This window comes from Magnolia sinica, chromosome 18 (assembly GCF_029962835.1).
Source record: "Magnolia sinica isolate HGM2019 chromosome 18, MsV1, whole genome shotgun sequence".
Lineage (NCBI taxonomy): Eukaryota > Viridiplantae > Streptophyta > Magnoliopsida > Magnoliales > Magnoliaceae > Magnolia > Magnolia sinica.
The window spans coordinates 52,228,928-52,248,779 of record NC_080590.1 but is presented as its reverse complement, the minus strand read 5'-3'; the positions used below and the strand labels follow the sequence as shown (position 1 = coordinate 52,248,779).

The 19,852-nt window shown below is 40.0% G+C and overlaps 1 protein-coding gene across 1 annotated transcript; it reads left to right on the top strand.

Moving 5' to 3' along the window:
- The first annotated feature begins 13,194 nt into the window (after positions 1-13,194).
- On the top strand, positions 13,195-19,440 carry LOC131233371 (myosin-binding protein 7-like). The gene is made up of 3 exons (XM_058230060.1): positions 13,195-15,000; positions 18,811-18,857; positions 18,953-19,440. Exons 1-3 carry the CDS (start codon positions 13,636-13,638, stop codon positions 19,053-19,055), a joined length of 1,515 nt encoding a protein of 504 aa, XP_058086043.1. The 5' UTR covers positions 13,195-13,635; the 3' UTR covers positions 19,056-19,440.
- Positions 19,441-19,852: the final 412 nt, after the last annotated feature.

Here is a 19,852-nt window from a genome sequence, read left to right as displayed (position 1 = left end):
CTTAGGCTTAGGCGTGGGCGTGGGCATAAGCAGTGTGGCTATAATGGCACTAGATGGCACACTTTGCACTCCCGTGAACTGTTGTGAGATTGTGCGAGGGGTGTGAGATAAGCTTGAGTTTTATAAGCAACAAATAATGGTCAGATCTATGGATTCGAAATGGTCGGCCGTTTTGAGAATGGCTAGCAGCCTTAAAAGCCACAATGATCTGAAAACGGAAGGGCTTTGACGATCCAACAGTTAGATAGTTTAATCCAACAATCTGAAACGCTACAAATTTAATATCAATGGTCAAAAATATTTTACAAACTTTCTGAACCATTGATGACCACCTAACAATGGTCCACTCCTCTGGTGCCTATATAAATTGGACCATTTTGGTCCAAAATGAATCAACTCCAACAGATATCACCAAAAACCTTCTCCTTATGAGAATATTGCTAGACGACTGCTAATCCAGTCTGCCAGACGATCAGCTGCGTTGAAAAAATTTCTAAGTAGACCCTTCGTGATTGTTGCACGCAAGATTTAGATAGAAGGCTTGTCTTATCCTAGAAGCAATTCTCCTGTAACCCATCAGCAATTGATAAGGGGGCGAATAACGCTTTAAGGACAACGTATTTATACGTGATTTAGCCCGATGCTAAAATGAAATAATTTTCTTTAATTTTTTATTTTTCAGTTTTCCAAAATATTTCACAACAAAAAACTGTGCATATTGTTGAAAAAAAGTATATATTTAAGTTTTTGGGTGATCTCAATTCTAATTGAAACCTATAACGTGTTTAAATTTTAAGGTGTAAATCTTTACCACATTACAAACTGTTTATAAATATATGCCAAATGAAGCATATAGACATGCATTCCTAAGTGAATTTAAGAGGGTGTTTATTTTTCTATTTACTACAATCAATTGTGATAAATAAGTAATGATTACATCTCATTTTCTTTGGATGAGAGGGAATTGTCCAGTATTTAGGCCTCAATTTTTTGAGATTTCCTTTTTGGAAAATTGGAAGAGAATCCGTGAGTGAAATCCATGGGTCTAACTGTGATGTATATGTCTAGTCTATGCCATCCATCCATTTTACCAGCTTATTTTAAGGCATGAGCTTAAAAATGAGGTAGATTATAAGTTCGAGTAAACCACACTAAAGGAAACAAGGGGGATAATGACATCCACCATTAAAAGGTAAAACCATATGTGGGTCCTGCACTGATGTGTATTTGTCATCCAACCTATTCATATGGTCACATAGACAAGAATTAAGGGAAAACACAAATATCAGCTTGATCTAAAACTTTTGTGGCCCACAAGAAGTTTCCAATGATAGGTGTTTAACTCTCTTTGTTTCTTGTGGTGTGGTCCACTTTAGCCTTGAATTTGCCTCAATTTTGGGCTCATGCTCTTAAATGAGCTAGTAAAATGGATGGATGATGTTGATCAAACACATATGCCACAACGGGCCTTATACAGTTTTACTCACTCCCGTTGACATTAGCGTCAAGCCAATCAAACAAGGAGTGGATTAGCTATTACCCAAGTAATAACTTAGTGGGTGTTACCGTTACTGTGTGGGCCCATCTTGATGAATGTGTTTCATATCCACGCCTATTTTTGCATCTTATTTAAGGACCTGATCTCAAAACTTAAGCATATCCATATCTTTGGGACCACTCCATTGGAAAAAAAAAGTGGTGAATAACCATTAAAAGCTTTTTGAAGGCCATGAAAGTTTTGGATCAAGGTAATCTTTATATTTTCCCATCATCTAGTTATGTTTGACCTTATTAACGGATTTTGGATGACAAATAAACGTTATAGATATGCTTACAATGGGCCTTAGAAAGTTTTTAATAGTGAGTGTTCAATCATCACTGTTTCTTATGGCGTGGTCCACATGAGATTCGGATATGCTTCATGTTTGGGACCATGCCCTAAAATGAGCTGGAAAAACGGATGAATGGACTAGATATACAACATATAGTTCAGGTGTGTTGGAGATTTGTGCTGCGGAATCACATAGATCTAGATCTAGGATAACAATCCAATAATGTCAAGCATTCATAAGAGAACACAAAGATTTAAGGTGGAAAACTCTTGCGGGAAAAAACCACGGCACAAAGCGACAAAAATCCATTATGAAAAGAAATTACAAGAGAGAGGACTTACCTAATTCGAACAATCTCGAATCTCACCCGTGCTACACCCTTTGATAATCCTAAAACCCTTTTAGGAACCCTTGAAAAACTTTTAAAAAGCATTAGAATCCCTTAGAATAGCCTTAGGGACCCCTATTTATAGTTTAGAAAACTCCACTCACACACCTAGTCTGAAAAAGTCTGGAAACCGCATCAAATTTACGCAGTCCGCGCAGGATCTACGTAACCTCGACTGGTAAAATGAGAGCCTCGACTAGTCGAGCATCACGGACACCCAAAACATGTGCTCGTTGGACTTTGAGTCGAGCGTGCCTCGACTAGCCCAAAGAAGTTGCAGAGAACTTGAACTTCTCTATAGGAACGACCTTGGTGAGCATGTCTGCTGGATTCATGCTAGTGTGAATCTTCTCCAGAGTTACACCACCTTCCTCAAGCACCTATCGGATAAAGTGGTGACGAACATCAATGTGTTTAGTACGTGAGTGATAAACAGAATTTTTAGCCAGATTGATAATGCTCTCGCTATCACAATTAACCAGCATGGCCTCCTGCTGAAGTCCCGACTGATTTATCATACCTCTGAGCCAAACACCTTTTTTAAACACTTCCGTCACTACCATATATTCTGCTTCGGTCGTGAAAAGAGTCACCACGAACTAAAGCTTCGACATCTAATTGATTGCTTCACCCAATAGTACAAACGAGTATCCTAAAGTAGACTTCCTGGAATCTATACTGCCTGCGTAGTCAGAATCCACATACCCTACCAATTTTGTTCCTGTTTTTTCAAAAGCTAAGATGTAGTCTTTCGTAAATCGAATGTATCGAAGTAGCTATTTCACTGCTTCCCAATGTTACTTGCCAGGATTTGACATATATCTGCTCACAACACCGACAGCCTGTGAAATATCTGGTCTTGTACAAACTATGATATACATTAAACTATCAACCGCATTTAAATAAGGCATATGAGACATAACCTGTTTTTCCTCATCTGATTTAGAACCTTGTTCCGAGGAAAGCTTAAAGTGAGCCGCGTGGGGAACGCTCACCGGATTTGTTTGGTCCATCCCATACTTGATCAACACCTTTTCAAGGTATTCTACCTGTGATAACCAAAGCCTACTCTTCTTCCTGTCTCTATGAATATCTATGCCGAGAACCCTCTTTGCAGCCCCTAGAACTTTCATCTCGAATGTCCCTGATAACTTAGTCATCAGTATATTGATTTCAGACATATCATGACAGGCGATCAAATATCATCAATATACAATACTAGGATGATGAATTTTTCATCACTCAGTGTCTTGTAATAGACATAGTGATCATATTCACTCTGGGTAAATTTCTGACTTACCATGAAAGAATCAAATTTTTTATACCACTGCCTAGGCGACTGTTCCAGGCATTACAACGACCTCATTAACCTGTAAAATTTTTTCTGTGCTCTTTTAACTTCGTAGCCTTTTGGTTGCTTTATGTAGATCTACTCTTCTAATTCTCCATGGAGGAATGCAGTCTTCACATCCATTTGTTCCAGCTCGAGATCGTATTAGGCAACCAGCGCCAACACGAATCTGATAGATGCTTGCTTAACCACCGGCACGAATATATTTATGAAGTCGATACCTTCTCTCTGAACATAACCCTTCGATACCAACCTTACTTTGTATCTATCCTGTTTCCTTTTGAATAACCACTTGCATCCGATTACTTTTCGACCCACTAGGAGCTCCACCAGCTCCTATGTGTGATTTTTGTATAACGAGTCCATCTCATCATCCATAGCCGTCTTTCACTTTTCTGCATCAGGCTCATCAAGAGCCTCCTGAATAGTAAACGGGTTCTCCTCATCTGTAATGAGGGCATATACAATATTAGAGTCGTCCCTATATCTTACCGGTAACTTGCGATCACACGGTGGATTCCTTCTCACAGGTGGTTGCTCCACCTGATCCTGTACCTCGGTCTTCGAATTTGTCTCTGCTTGAGTATTATTTATGTCAATCTGGACGTCTACGATCACCCTTTCTGGTTCGTCTTGCTCCTTTTTATCATTCTTGCGAAATAGGAAGCTTTCATCGAATCTGACATCACGACTAGTGATGACCTTGCGTGTGACCTTGTCGAATAACTTGTAACCTTTTACACAATGCCATAGCCAACAAAGATATAATTTTTGGCTCTATGGTCTAGCTTATCTTTCTCAACTGACGGTACATGAGAGTAAGCCTCACAACCAAATATACGTAGATCTGAGTAGTTGATTTTCTGACCACTCCATACTTCCTCCAGGATTTTACATTCAATCGCCGTTGAAGGAGACCGGTTCACCAAATAACATGCCGTGTTAACAGCCTTCATCCATAAGTCTTTGCCCAATGTAGCATTACTTAACATGCATCTGGCCCTCTCCAGGAAAGTCCGATTCATTTGCTCAGCCACACTGTTTTACTCGAGCGTGCGGCGCACTGTGTTGTGCCTGATGATCCTTTCATCCTTGCAATGCTCATTAAACTTAGTGGAAGTAAATTCTCCACCATTGTCAGTCCTTAAAACCTTTATTTTCCACTCTAACTGTTTTTCTACCATTGCCTTCCATTGTTTGAATATGGTGAAACTTCGAATTTACGCTTCATAAAGTAAACCCAAATTTTCCTGGAGTAGTCGTCAATGAATGAAACAAACCATGACAACCCCCCAATGGAAACTTTTGACGATGACCCCTATACGTCAGAGTGCACATAATCAAGCACTCCCTTACAAACATGTTTTCCAGATTTAAAAGACAATTTAGATTGTTTACCATATATACAATGCTCACATATATCTAATTCAGAATTTATAAAAGCTGGAATTAAACATCGATCAGAAAGTATCTTCATGCCCCGCTTGCTCATGTAGCCCAGACGAGCATGCCACATACGTAGAGACATGGAGTCTATAATAGCTATTGTTGCTCCACCTGCTGAAGTGTTTCCAAGCAACCTGTAAAGGTTTTCGTACCTTTATGCTCTTATAACCACGAGTGCCCCTTTTGAAACTTTAAGGACACCATCAATACCGGTTAACTTGCACCCTATAGCCTCAAGTGCACCAAGCGAAATTAGACTTTTCTTCATATCAGGAATATGCCTGACATCAGTCAGAGTACGCTCCATCCCATCAAACATCTTGATGCTCACTATACTAATAACCACAACATTACAGGCATTGTCATTGCCCATAAAAACCTATCCACCATTGCAATCCTTGTAATTGGTAAACCAACTCCGATGAGGAGTCATATGATAAGATGCTCCTGTGTAAAGTATTCACTCGTCTTTATGATTGTTGTGTAAGTGACCAATCATGGAAACAGACAGAACATCACCACTACTTGATTCTTCATCAGATGTAACCACATTGGCCTCTTTGGAAAAGCCGTTGAATTTTCTTTCTTCGTTTTAAGATTTCTACAATCCTTCTTCATTCTACAGATAACCCACAATTCCAACACTTTAATTTTCCTCTGCCCTTACCCTTGGATTTGGATCTAAGTCTTGAAGACCCTGTACCTCGCTCAGAATCTCCGCCCCTCGTAATCAGTGCATCGGAAGATGCCCCCATATCGCCGTTTAGCTTTCTCATAGCCTTCCCTTTAAGGACTGAAATAATGGTGTCAACACTTAGGGTTTTATTTACGGTGCACATCGTATCCCAGAAATGCTCATATGATGTAGGAAGAGAATTCAACAATATACATGTCTGTTCCTTATCTTTGACCACTTCATCTATATCTAGTAATTTGCACATCAATTTATTAAAGTTGCTGATATGGGCTTCTAGATCTCCATGCTCTGTTATCTTAAAGGTATAACACTGTAGCTTCAAGTGTAGACGATTTTGAGAGGACTTCTTTGTATAGATGTTCTCTAACTTCGTCTACAGACTAGACTCAGTTTTCTCCCTTAAAACATTATAGAGAACCTTATCCGTGAGACATAAATGGATATAGGCTAAAGCATTACTATCAAGGTTTTCGCATTCATCACCTTTCATGGTAGATTTTCGCTCCTCAAGAGCCTTAATCTCACTTTGCTTGGTTAACAGACTAATCATCTTAACTTTCAATAACTCAAAATTATTTTTGCCTGAGTACTTCTCAATATCAAACTTGTCGTTTTCCATTATTATTAATCCTGCATATTCAGATCTGTGCCCCAACGATTGCTCTGATACCACTCGTTAGAGATTTATGCTGCGGAATCACACAGAACTAGATCTAGGATAGCAATCCAATAACGTCAAGCATTCACAAGAGAACACAAAGATTTAAGGTGGAAAACCCTTGTGGGAAAAAACCACGGCACAAAGCGACAGAAATCCACTATGAAAAGAAATTACAAGAGAGATGACTTACCCAATTCGAACAATCTCGAATCACACCCTTGCTATACCCTTTGATAACCCTAAAACCCTTTTAGGAACCCTTGAAAAACTTTTAGAAAGCCTTAAAATCCCCTATAATAGCCTTAGGGACCCCTATTTATAGTTTAAAAAACTCCACTTACGCACCTAGTCCGGAAAAGTCCGGAAACCGCCTCAAATTTACGCAGTCCGCGTAAGATCTGCGTAACCTCGACTAGTCGAATAAGAGCCTTGACTGGTCGAGCAACCCACTCGATTGGTCAAGCCTGACCCTCGACTAGTCGAGCATCACGGACACCCAAAACATATGCTCGCTGGACTTTGAGTCAAGCGTGCTTCAACTACTTGAGCAACTCCCTCAACCGGTCAAGAGACCTAAAAAACAATGTCAGATTGAAGACATTGTTCTGACAACAAGGTGGACCCTACGATAAGGGTAACACCCACTAAGCATTTACCCAGGTAACACCTAATCCAGGCCCAATCAAACATCCGGTAAGGGTGGACTGTAATTCAAAATGTAAATAACCATTACTTATTTACCACAATTTAGGGTTGTAAATAGAAAATCAAACACTTCCAAAATTTTGGAATATAACTTAGAAATAGGTGGTTTTACGATTTAGTCAGCTTAATTTGAGTTAAGAAATGCCATGTATACCATTCCTAGGTACATGCGTATCAAGAGTCATACGTTTCCAGTGTCTCAAGAGGGATACGTTGCTAGTGTATCAAATAGCTCCCTTTAGCAAACGGCCAAAACAGTAGTCCGTTCCGTTGCGGGAGTCAGGAACAAAAGCACATTTTTGTTTGTTTTTGAAGGAAAATACTTAAATGCCCTTCGTAATTATCCTTATGTAATCCGTTAAGAAAGGTATGGCGATTCGCACAAGGTGGTTTAAAAGGTGAATCGCGGAGCAATTGCAAAAATGTAGCATACGTGTACGAGATCCTGGCCAATCAATTGGTGGGACCTACAGTGAACATGTGGTGGACAGTAAATCAGGTAAATCCACTTATCAGTCTCGAAATAATCATACAATGAAAATGAACAGTTAGATAAAAAAAATGAGAATGCCTTTTGCATTGGACGTACATATGTGACCCACCTGATGAGAGAACGAGCCTTGCTTTCGGAAAAGTGCATTTTACGTTGAGCCCAACCTGGTACATGACCCGGATCTATCACACGTATGCCGCGCATGGTCATCCGAACCCCAGGTTTGTGCAATACGCGGGCCGTTCATCAGGTGGGCTCTCCTGCGCATGTGTCATGGCTTGAAATTTGAAATGTACGGTCCAGTCAGCGATTTGGTCGCACATGAATATTGACCCGTGTCCAATTATATTTAACTTTCCATTTTTGTAAATGTACGGCCCACCTGATCGCGTTATACTCTGATTTCTACGGCGAACCCATCGCACCAAGTTCAACGCACCACAGTAAACAGCCAGGATTGAACATCCACCTTTAGAATATTTGGAGGGCCACGGAGGTTTTGGATTTTGACTTTTTATTTATTATTATTATTATTTATTTTATTTTAAGTTCATCCCGTTAGAAATTATTTTATTAACTGTTAGCCTAGGAAATTTAGAAAGCTTTCTATGGTATGCATTTCTCTACTCACTTTTTCTTATTGTGTGGCTCACTTAAATTTTGGATTCACCTCATTTTCAACTTATGCTCTAATAACTTATGCTCTAATATAAACGGACAGAATGGATGGAAAGGATGAATTTCATATAAACATCATGCTGGGCCCAAACTAGGAACTTCCATGCAGGCAATCCATGTCCCCATTCTTGCACCCTAGCACAAGCAGGGTAGGGTGGGTCCAGATGATCAACCATTCATTATTCTCATTCAATTTTTGACCGGTGTGGAAACTATCGACACTTGGGTTTACTTTTTGTGTAGTGTGCATAAGTGTGCCATAATTGATATAGTGGCTTGATCCAAACTGATCAACTTCAACCACAAGCGTTGAAATAAGAAGATATGTCCAATATGAGTATATATAAACATATTCACAATTAGTGATAAATCAATTGGCGGGGCTCTTCAAATGTACTAGTTTAGCATTTTTATCGTATTACGCATTAGCATGTCAAATGATAGATAGATCCTCTCATGAGTTATCTTCAAAGCCCACGCACTAGAGCCAGTAGAGATGTGGGGAGATCGGCTATTAATTATATCATGATTGACAGTATGATGTATCCAGTTGAAGAGGTTCTTCAATGTCTAAGAGAAGATATTCTACGTTCAAAGGAAGTTTCTGAATGGATGGAGGAATGGGTCGAGGGGACGATCATATTTTGTAGCTATGAGTGACACTTAGGAAATGCTCTTCTTCATCTTCTTGATCAACGAAAATGGTCAGTGTATAAGGAATATCAACCATATATTCAGGCTCTGTAATGACAATTGTAGCCTTAGAAGAAGTATGAGAAGGAAGAGCCTCATTGCTGATGGTTTCTTCAAAGTTAACAATTTTCACTTCAGCAATCTCGAGGATATCGGTCGCTGGTTGGCATTGTTGTAGTGTTTGTGCTATGATGATTTTTTATTTTTATTTTTTTTTCTGTGGCAGATAGTTCTCAAATAATTAAAAAAAGAATAGAATTAGTAAGAAGATAAGGTAAAAGACCTAGAGTAGTTACATGAGTGAAAATTGCCTCCACCTAAATCAGAATGGACGGTGAGGGTGATGAATCGTCTATCCATGGATTGTGAGTTTTTTTTTTTTTAACCATCATCATTGCTCAAGTAGAAGTGGAGAATTGTAACAGATTGGGGTGATAAGGGGTAAGATGTTTCTCATCAAACGGAATATCATGATTATTTAATTTTTCTCTATCCTGCCAGCATTTATTCAAACATTTATCATAGTGAACTTCTTAATGACGTTTTATACCTTTTTTGATTTATTTGGAATAGTCTTTAATGGAGAGCCTTAGGTAATATTTGGTTTTGAAGTATTTTTCAAATATTGATACGGCTTCGACTGAGGAAGTACCTGATTGTCGTTGTCCTTTGGATGAGGTCAACAACGGCCGATTCATTATGGTTGGTTGAGTAGGTAGATCGAAGTGCATGAAGACTAAAGTAGGAGGTTGTGAGGGTGGGCCGAGAGGAGCTCCTAAGTCAAGGATCCTCTTTAGGGCTAATGGAGATGTTCGAGTCGGTGGAGATTTTGGAGAAATATGTGCCTTCACCATAGCTTTTTGGCGCTTTAGTTGAGCAACTGTCTCTGTCAGTGAAGCTTTCGGAATGGAGGCAACAACCAATGTGGTCTTCGGCTAGAAGTAGCGGCCGATTAAGGTGTTACTCTTTTTTTTCCTTGAAGCTTCATAAAAGAAAAAAGTTGAGCTATGATAACTTGAGGAGATTTATTAACTAGCTTTTTGTAGTGACTCTCCTATTAATGGATAGATGTGTCAATTACTTGAGGTGGATTTGGATAGATGAGAAGATTGAGAGTTAGATTGGTCAACTGAAAAGTAGAGTTAAGAGAATGATAGAGATCAATTCAATCAACGATCGACCGAGTGAAGGGATGTTGGTTGCAGGATGTCTGAATGAATGAGCAGGGAATGCACTAGACAAGACCAAACTGACGGGTGCGTAGGTTTGGACAGTATTGCTCGATTCCAACTTTGACATTCTTCCAGTGTCAATTGTTCTGCTATAAGGGAGATTCCTACAAATGAGGTAACTTACCCAAGCAAGATGCATCTAAGATATTTCTTGATTGTCTTCATTCTTGTATCGGTCGATGAACCAAGTTGGGCCAAACTCTTTATCATGAAATGGGGTGAACGGTCGACTCTGCATACTTCTATTCAATGAAAAGAATAGGGAGTCCATATATATGGAAAATGTATGGATCTCCTCAGGATAATGGATGATGCGTTGACCATATGAAGAATAAAAAACATTGGAATGAATGGGGACATGTATAAGGGAATGACGAAAATATTTGTAAATCCACAATGGTCCTCTTCCAAGATATAAACCTTTGTTGGTGATTTTTAAAATACATATGTATAGCCGCCCGAGTACAAAAGGTGCTAGAGCAAGTTTTCGACCCTGTGCAAGCACCTCGGCCAGTTGAATACTCATTTGTGATATGAAGAGCATTCAAGCAGAGTAAATGTTGACAAATCCAAAGTAATGGGAAAGTCGTATGTTCTTCATAATCGATCAGGCCTTCACATACATTTGCATAAAATGTAAATAGGCATTGCCAACCTTATTTGTAAAACATCTTGTTTCTTTCTGAGCAAAGCTTGAGAAAATTGGCTAGCCGAAAAGAAGAAGTTGAGTCAGAGCTGCAATGTCCAAAATTGTGGGACTCATAGGGCTGCATCCAAAGAAGAATGTGTTGGTGGATGGGCTCCAAAATGTCAACATCGTTATAAGAAGAACAGGGCCCAACGGATAATTATAAATTGAGAGTTTGATGCATTTATAAATGTTGGAGTTTCTCCATGTTGCTTCATGTTAAGAAGAAATACGAGCAAACCAAACATCCTATTCTGTTAGTGGTTTCGACTAGGATGAGGATTCTATAGGGCGTTGGTTAGTTCTGGGATAAATTCGAATTAAATCGGTAAAGTTTCACCTATGCAAATATGAAATAGAGAGTCCATTATATTAACTTCATCAGCATCGGTCCTAGGGAAGAATGTTGGCCCCATACAGTAACAGTCTCCAATCGGTGATTTGAAGACTATTTCATTGGAGCATTTCTCAGAAAGGGTGTCTATCACAGTGACTAAATCACCCTGATGAAAAGATGAGGAAGAGGATAATGAGGCAATCATTGTTAAGGTATGAGAGGGAAGAAAAGAATTAGGATTTTTGGGGAAAGAATGATAAAGATACAAGTCTGAGGTGAAAAGAATATTGAAACGACGCTTATATTGGCCAAGGAGGCAGAGCATTTATTAAGACATCATTAAAAAATTTCTTTGTACAATACAAGTACACGCGTGATAATGGAGTTATCCCTTATTTCAAAAAAGGACAGTTAGAGCTGACGTGTAGGGATGTATCGAACAGTTACCATAAAACTGCCACGGATACCGAATGACTATTGTATTAATAAAGGGGTCACATGTCGCTTTCACATTTTTTAAAGGTGAAGCAACGTGGGGGGTAATGTTCATCCCTATTATCGCCAATTCCTGTGAAAGTGAGTTACATGTGATTTAAATGGATTTGTGTGGTGTATTTGGAGATTTGTGGGGATATAGGAAGAGGATTCTATAATAGTACGCCTGGAGCGCATCCAACCACAACACATCATTTATTAAGTGGTTGATTGAAGAACGATTGGGTAGAAATGGTTACAAGACACATGACAGCTGGAATAGAAGCAAAGAAAGTCGTGAGGGTAATGTCCATCCCTATTATCGCCAATTCCTGTGAAAGTGAGTTGCATGTGATCTGAATGGATATGCGTGGTGTATTTGGGGATTTGTGGAGAAATACAAAGAGGATTCTATAATTGTTTAGCTAAAACGCATCCAGCAATAACACATCATTCATTAAGTAGCTAGTTGAAGAATGACTGTGTAGAATTAATTACAGGACATATGATAGCCGGAGTAGAAACAAAGAAAATCATGTAATGTTAAATGATTAAAGCAACAGTTAGAATATGAAAAGCATGTAAATAATGACTGGATTAAGGCTATAAATAGCAAAAGAAATTTCACCCGAATATTTGTCTAATACGAATCCAATCAAACCCAATATATCTTTCAAATAATTTTCTGGCTAGCTGGCACGTAAATTGAGATGGTTAGATGATCGGAACCATCCACGTTATGTGTGCTAGTGCTATTTTTGTGCGGCCCACTTGAAGAATACACGTGAGTGAGTCCAACCACATTATGCACAGATAAACATGTAACATTGAGAATAAAATTTCCACCGGTTAACGTTCAACCCAAAAAATCTGAGCTCAAGACCATTTTCCACGTGTGAAAAGTGAGCCATCGTTCATAATGGTGACACGTGTCAGTCTGATGTGAAAATCAGGTCCGTCCACATGGAGGGTTCTCCCATGGATGGCTCACAATTACTCTCTATAGATAATCCAGTCCATCTGATCTGTACACATAAAAGCGATGGTCGAAAGCGAAAACAGTTAACGGTCAAACGTGCAGTGATATAAACTGTAACGGATAGGATTATATCAAGGTTTTATTACGTAAACATGTGCAATTCGTCTTGTATATACACCTGCCACGTGTCCTCAAAGAGAAGCCCTAGAGTATCATACGTCAATGAAGATGTAAACCTTAGTACAAGTGTAAAATATCCGGTCCGTTAATTTGTGGACACTATCGTATTTCACAAACAGGGCGAATCCGCTCATCATGTGGGCCACTAAAGTTGGATATAAAAAACCAAATCATCAACGGTCTATATTCAATATACAATTACATATCAAAAGAACATTAGAACAGCCTTAATCAGTCATCATTTAATAAACACGCATATCTCTATCCGTTCAATGTCTCGGATCTTTCACACATGTGAGATGTTATCATACGTGCCGCGATTCACAAATATATGTCCTCATGCGAACCGCTCCAGCATATTGTCAAACATCTCACGCGGTGTTTGCCTGCTCTGTCCGACAAATCCTAACCAGTCAAATCCAAGAAAACACCTGTTTTCCTTCTCCCAAAAAAACCGCATTCCAGACGCCTCTCCCTCTCTCTCTCTGTCTCTCGAACACAATATCGGAAAAAGAAGAAATTCCAGGTTCGAAAATACCCTTCTCCCTCTTACTCCCTGCCTTCCTCAAACGCCCATTCCTGCGAATCTGCCTGCGATTTCCAGGTCTGCTCGTTTGTAGGACCCTATTATTTCCCAAAATACCCCTCACATTCTTCCTAAAAATCCCCATTCCGGAATGGACGGAATGATCGCTTCTTAATTCCACGCGAAAAAGATACGAATCTGACCGAAAGAAAGAAAAGATCCGAAATCGTTATCGTCAGAGGCGGGAAGGGAAGAAGATCCAACGGACGCCGTTGATGGATTCTGAGTCGTCGCCTTCGCCGTCGCCGTCGCCGTCGTCTCGTTCCAGAGATTCGACGAAATGCTGCAACTGCAGCTGTTCTTGCTTCACGTGGCACCGTTCCCTGAAGCGGAAGTTCGACCAGGCCGCCGTCGCCGACGGCCGAGATTCGTCGAGTAGCACGGACGCGGTGGCTTATATTGAGGTTGAGAACGAGTGCGCTGCGCTGCGGGAGGCCCTGGCGAGCCAGCAGCAAGCGATCCAGGAGCTGTGTACGGAGCTGGAGGAGGAACGGAATGCGGCAGCGTCGGCTGCCAGCGAGGCCATGTCGATGATCCTGCGTCTGCAGCGGGAGAAGGCCGAGACCCAGATGGAGGCCCGGCAATTCCGACGGTTCGTCGATGAGAAGATGGCCCACGATCAGGACGAGCTGTTTGCAATGGAGGACTTGCTGTACAAGCGCGAACAGCTCATCCAATCGCTGAATTGTGAAATTCAGGCATACAAGCACCGGCTGATGAGCTTCGGATATGACGAGGATGAGGCGGACGATGTGGGGCCCACTGATGTGGGGCTCACTGATGTGGGGTTCACCAACGTCGATGATCAGACCCAGAACGTCGGCCAGACTTGCGAGCCAGAATTTGAGGTCCCCCCTATGTTTGATTACCCTCCCCTGAGGTGCAATTTGAATGAGATCCCTGCGTCGCCGGGTGCAGATCTCGACAAATACGCATTCGGGGAAACACCACGAGAGCGCCTGCAGAATCTGGGGCTTCGGATCCACCGGCTGGGGCGGACACCGAGGCAAGATCAGACAGACGGGGGAATCTTTTCAGCCAGGCAGAGCTTTGTGGAGAGGACCGCATTGCCGGTGAGCCAATCGCCCCGGCGGCCCAGGCACTCCCGAAGGTTCTCTACTGACAGCACGGGGTCGTTCTTGGGAACGGTTAGGGAGATGGAGACACCCAGAACGATCCGGATTGGCAGCATGAAGAATTTGGATTATGCGTCGGATTTTGGGGACGACATGAGCGACAGGATATACACTGTCGATTCGGTGCAGCGCGTGAATTGTAATCCTGGAACAAAGGTGGGTGTTGGGGCTTGGGATGAGTATGTGGACACGCCAAGGGAGTCGTGGGCCAGGATGGATGCAGGGGAGGCGGATATCCAGAAGATGTATATGAGGCTTCAGGCACTTGAGGCAGACAGGGAGTCGATGAGGCAGGCGATCATCTCAATGCGGACCGACAAGGCACAGCTTGTTTTGCTCAAGGAGATTGCTCAGCATCTTTATCAGGAGATGTCGCCAGAGAAGATTGTGTGTGTGAAGAAGCCGTCTGTGATCGGTTGCTTCTCGGTCGTGTCCGTGCTGAAGGTAATTTTCTGGCCATTTTCGTTGTTGATGATCAAGCTGGTTTTTTTTTTTTTGCATCAATTGTACTGTATTGCTCGGCCTGCACTATGTAGTTGGTTAATCCCTGCATTTTATATGGAAGTATAGGCTCCTTATGCATCATAACATGATTTTCCTGACACACCCATCACGTAAAATCAAATTGACCAATGTTTGTTGATCATGGGACCCATCAAGATGGAGGATGACCCAGAATTATTGCAGGTCATAAGATCCTAAACAGTCACTGATTTAACCGTGAAATACTATGATTGTATGTATCTAGGGAATAGTTGCTTCAATGTGAACCCTCCCTAGATACATCTCTTAAATTTCATTATGGATCCATTCCTAACATACGGATTGTGCTAAAGATTCAAATTTCTTCTCTCTCTTATATATATATATATAGGGAAAAGGTACTATGCGCTCCACCTCATGAGTCCATCCCATGAGGTCGAGCTGTGTGGGCCCACCGTGATGCGGTTCGAACATCTACCCCATCAGTCAGATGCACCATTCTATCGTGGGCCTAGGTCTCAAAAATCAAGTCAATCCGTGACTTGTGTGGGCCACACCACATACAGAAGTGGGGAGGGGCTGTGCACCATTAAAACATTCATAATCATTTTTTGGGCCCACCAAGATGTGGTTTACAAATCCAGCCCATCAATTATGTGTGTCCCACTTGGATGAGGGTTTAGACCAAGTTTCAGCAGCATTCAAAACTCAGGTGTGCCCCCACCAAGTGCTTTTATATGTTTTAACGGTGTCTTCACATGATTTAGATGGTATGGCCCACCTGAGTTCCGTATACGGCTGATTTTTGGGATATCCCATAATTTAGGGGGGACCCATCAAATGCATGGTGTTGATGGTCGACACGCATCACGGTGGGGCCCACACAGCTCGACCTCACGGTAGCTTATCGTGAGGTCGAGCGCATAGCACCTTTTCCCGTGTATATATATATATATATATATATATATATATATATATATATATATATATATAATAACAAGATGAAATAAATACAATGGATTTAAAACTTATTCTTAGGTAAATCAATTGCGAAATGCTTCTGTAGAATGTCCAATTCTGTTTTACATCTTCTATGCAGAAATGTTCATCTTTGGCTCTGTTTTTCTTTTTAGCTGTTGCTGTTTTTTTATCCCAACTGTCGATCAACAATGTGGAATACTCAACTAAGGGCCCCATTTTGCATAGGCTGATGAATCAGGAAACTACCTCTGGTCTGATGCATCGGATCCAACAGTTCCTCATGTCTTATTAGCTGGGATCATTTTCTTCCTCCTGGTTCATCTTAGTCTTCTGCATTTTGCAATTGAGTGGAATTAATTCGCAAAGAATCCAGTAAAAACTGATAGCTTCTGATTTCAAGTTCTACTTATAAAGAGTGGCATTGGTGAAGTGGTAACCACTCAATGAGTTCTATGCAATGTTATCTAAATCGCTAGCACCCCTAAGTTTTCCATTCTGAATCCTGCCCTCCAGATTATGGGTCATTTGTGATCTGGATTGCTATTTTCTTTTCTTTTTTTCTTTTTTCTTTTTTTTTTTTTAAATTTTATTTAAAAGAAAATTATGGTTCTATACTCCTAGTGTAGATTACTGGTAATTTCAATCTAATATTCAAAAGTAGAGATTTATACTTTGATTTATGCAACAACGTGTATATATAATAATGTGCATGTGGGACTTAAACTAATAAAATTCATTTGTGTGTGTGTGTAATAATAATAATAATTGTATTGTATATAGCTAGTAAAAATTAAAAAATTGGGACTATTGATCAGTGTCCAAAAGATGAGGAGACAAGTGTTTTGAGACTGGGAATAGTTTGGTGGTATGCTCTTCTGGACCGTAGGGATTTTCTGGGATTTTTCTTTTGATTTCTTGTTGTATCTTGCAACAAGGTTGCTAGTCCTTTTTTTTATAGACTCTTGATCCACCATCCTAATGGTTAGATCGTCAATACCCCAAAGTGAAATGCCCTCCTCATGCTTTGGAAACAATAATCCAATTAACACTTTGATTTGAATGGTTGAAAACCGATTTTAGAAAATAAATATTATTTTGTAATATAATTGTAATAAAAACGGTTTAAAACATTTTTCTGGGAATCATCCAGGTCAACACCACGAATGGTGAGGAAAAAGAGGGCCTCATGGCCATTGATTCAACATTTGGTGTATGCACCGGATTGACCTTCATGATCCTACCCCTAACATGCCACACATGGGAGGAAGTATAGCATATCCCGTACCCGTTCCCATACCACATAGCAGGGTGATCCATGATCCAGGTAACCTTGGTTCTATGGCCTGCCATCTATTTCCAAATGTTGTGCTTTTTCGAACATTGTAGGGCCAGAAATGTTTTCTCCCGAAAATTTGCTTGACTATAAATCCACTGGCTGCCTCAGGCTATGTTTGGATTCATGAGTGAACTAAAAATAGTGAACATCCAGTTTAGAGGCTATTTGAGAAATCTGGAAAAGAGATACCATGATATTCTCCGAGAATATGTCCTGGAATCTGCATTTAATGCTATGATACTGATGGAGAGGGCTCCAAAATTTTTGTGGGTTTGATGGAAACTACTGTTAAATACCCTGGATTATAATATTTTCCTTTCCGCTGAATATACTTAGATGTGCCATTATATCCCTCCCACACACTAACAGCCCTTTAAGCAAGAGGAAGCGACCAAACCAATCATGTTTTGTAGAATTTAAGTATAATTGCGAGTTGGAGCCCAGACCTTCAATATAAATGCCTAGGAAATCACAGTGTTTCCACTTTAAACACTAACAATTGCAATTCATTTCATTACTACATCCCAACTCAACCTCAGAGTGTGTTTGGATGCTCAATTTATGTAAATCGTTATCGGTGTTCCAAATATCGGCGAGTGATACTGAAATTGTTGACAGTTTAAAATTTTCCAAATATCACTGATATTTCGATAATATCGGTGATATTTTGTGATATTATCGAAATCAATGATATTTTGAGAATGATCCCTTATACAAGTTCTCTAGTATCAGCAATACCATCTATAATATCCCCGATACCAGCGATAACATGCCTAAAAATTAGCAGAAAATTGAGAAAAATTTAAAAAAAATTCTCCACTATATATATATATATGTTCCTTAGGTTATTTGATCACTCTTGGTTGTTATTGAAATAAAGTTTGGATTTTTATTTATTTATTTATTTATTTATTTATTTATTTTTGTGGGGGTGGGGGGGCGGGGCGGGCACATAGATTTATTGTTTTTGAAATGTTAGCATGGATTGCAGGAAATCCACGTCTATGCATGATTCTCATGCATTGACATAGATTTGCGGTAGAAAAATTAACGGTTTAGTGAAAAATAGGGAAATTGGTGAAATCCTAATTTTCCCTTCTTCTTTTTTAAAAAAATAATTTAAAAATGTGCTTTTCACTGTTAATTAATGTGGAAATTTTAGATATTATGAGTGTTGGCTGATCAATTGATTGGTTAAAATTTTTATTTATGATTTTTTTCGACAACACATAGTTAGGCCCCTATAAAATAGAAACTTATTATATATAATTGTTTTTTGCAATATTTTGATTCCTACATGTGTTTTTTTAACATCTCCTGTATTTTCACTGAGAAGATTCTACCTTGCATGACATGAGAATGATGTTTGCCAGCTATATTCCTTGCATTTTCCCGATTTCTTATTCCATCTTCACAAGTTAATTTTCATCTCATTCCTCTGATTTGGATTCCAGTGGGTGGTATCGTTTGTTTTATGGAAGAAGAAAGCACGACGAACCAAGTAAGTGATCAGCACTCATTTTCATGTGGGGTTTTCCATTGCATGCATAGAGATTTGGATTGCGGTTACATTTTTCCCTTTAAATATTTTGTCAGGTATTCGTTCGGCCTTTCCAACAACTTGGGCTTACTATTGCTTCTAGACAACTCCCCCCATATGAGGCAATGGAGATGTCTGACGAGAGCTTCTGCAACCTAAGCATCATCTTTGAAACCTATGCACTTCTATGTACATCATCGAAATGGATTTAAGATCCATCAATCTAACATATAAAACGGCATTCGTTCCTGGATTTCACGTGACATTGGGATTGAAAATTTCTATTGTATCAACCGATTACTGATGTTGTATTTTGTCTCAGGATTGAAGAATTTTATTCAAGGGGTTGATCAGTAAAAAAGCATGGATAAAGTGTAGGTTTGGGGTTGCTCATTTGACTTGTAGAAATGTAAATTGAGGTATGCGCTTGTGTCATCCTCTTGTGTATATTCAAATCTGCGTGCTTCCACAATTAAACATTTCTTCATTCTTTCATTTCTATATTCCAGTAAAAAAAGAAAAGAAAGAGATTGACTTGGGTCGATGTAGCAATTTTCCTTACCTTGTGAGTAATGTGCAAGCAATGAAATATGTTCATGTCTGTGTAACAAGGACATTCTCATCACAGAAGAAAGGAAGATGTTATGCTGAGCACCTCTGTTGGATAGATGTTGACACACCTATGAGGGCCTGTTTGGACTTACTGTTGTCTGTCAATTGTAGACTGCGGGAGGGTACCCGCTAATTGTCATTTTGCCAAAAACCAATTGGATTAGTTAAAGGTGAAACAGAGATTTATTGCCTATTACATCGGGTGCGTCCCATACAGGGGATTGTGGCCTGAGCCAAACATGCTGCAAAATGAAGGCTTCGGATCTAAACAAGGGTTTTGTCTCTGAACCCGGGTTTTGTCGGTGCGTCCAAACAGGCCCTTAGGAAGAACCTTAATTTATTTT

Excerpts from the sequence above, each read along its gene's own strand:
- LOC131233371 (XM_058230060.1), top strand. The coding sequence starts at position 13,636 with ATGGATTCTGAGTCGTCGCCTTCGCCGTCGCCGTCGCCGTCGTCTCGT. Across the intron at positions 15,001-18,810 it reads CGGTCGTGTCCGTGCTGAAG|TGGGTGGTATCGTTTGTTTT; the intron begins GTAATTTTCTGG and ends TTTGGATTCCAG. Across the intron at positions 18,858-18,952 it reads AAGAAAGCACGACGAACCAA|GTATTCGTTCGGCCTTTCCA; the intron begins GTAAGTGATCAG and ends ATATTTTGTCAG.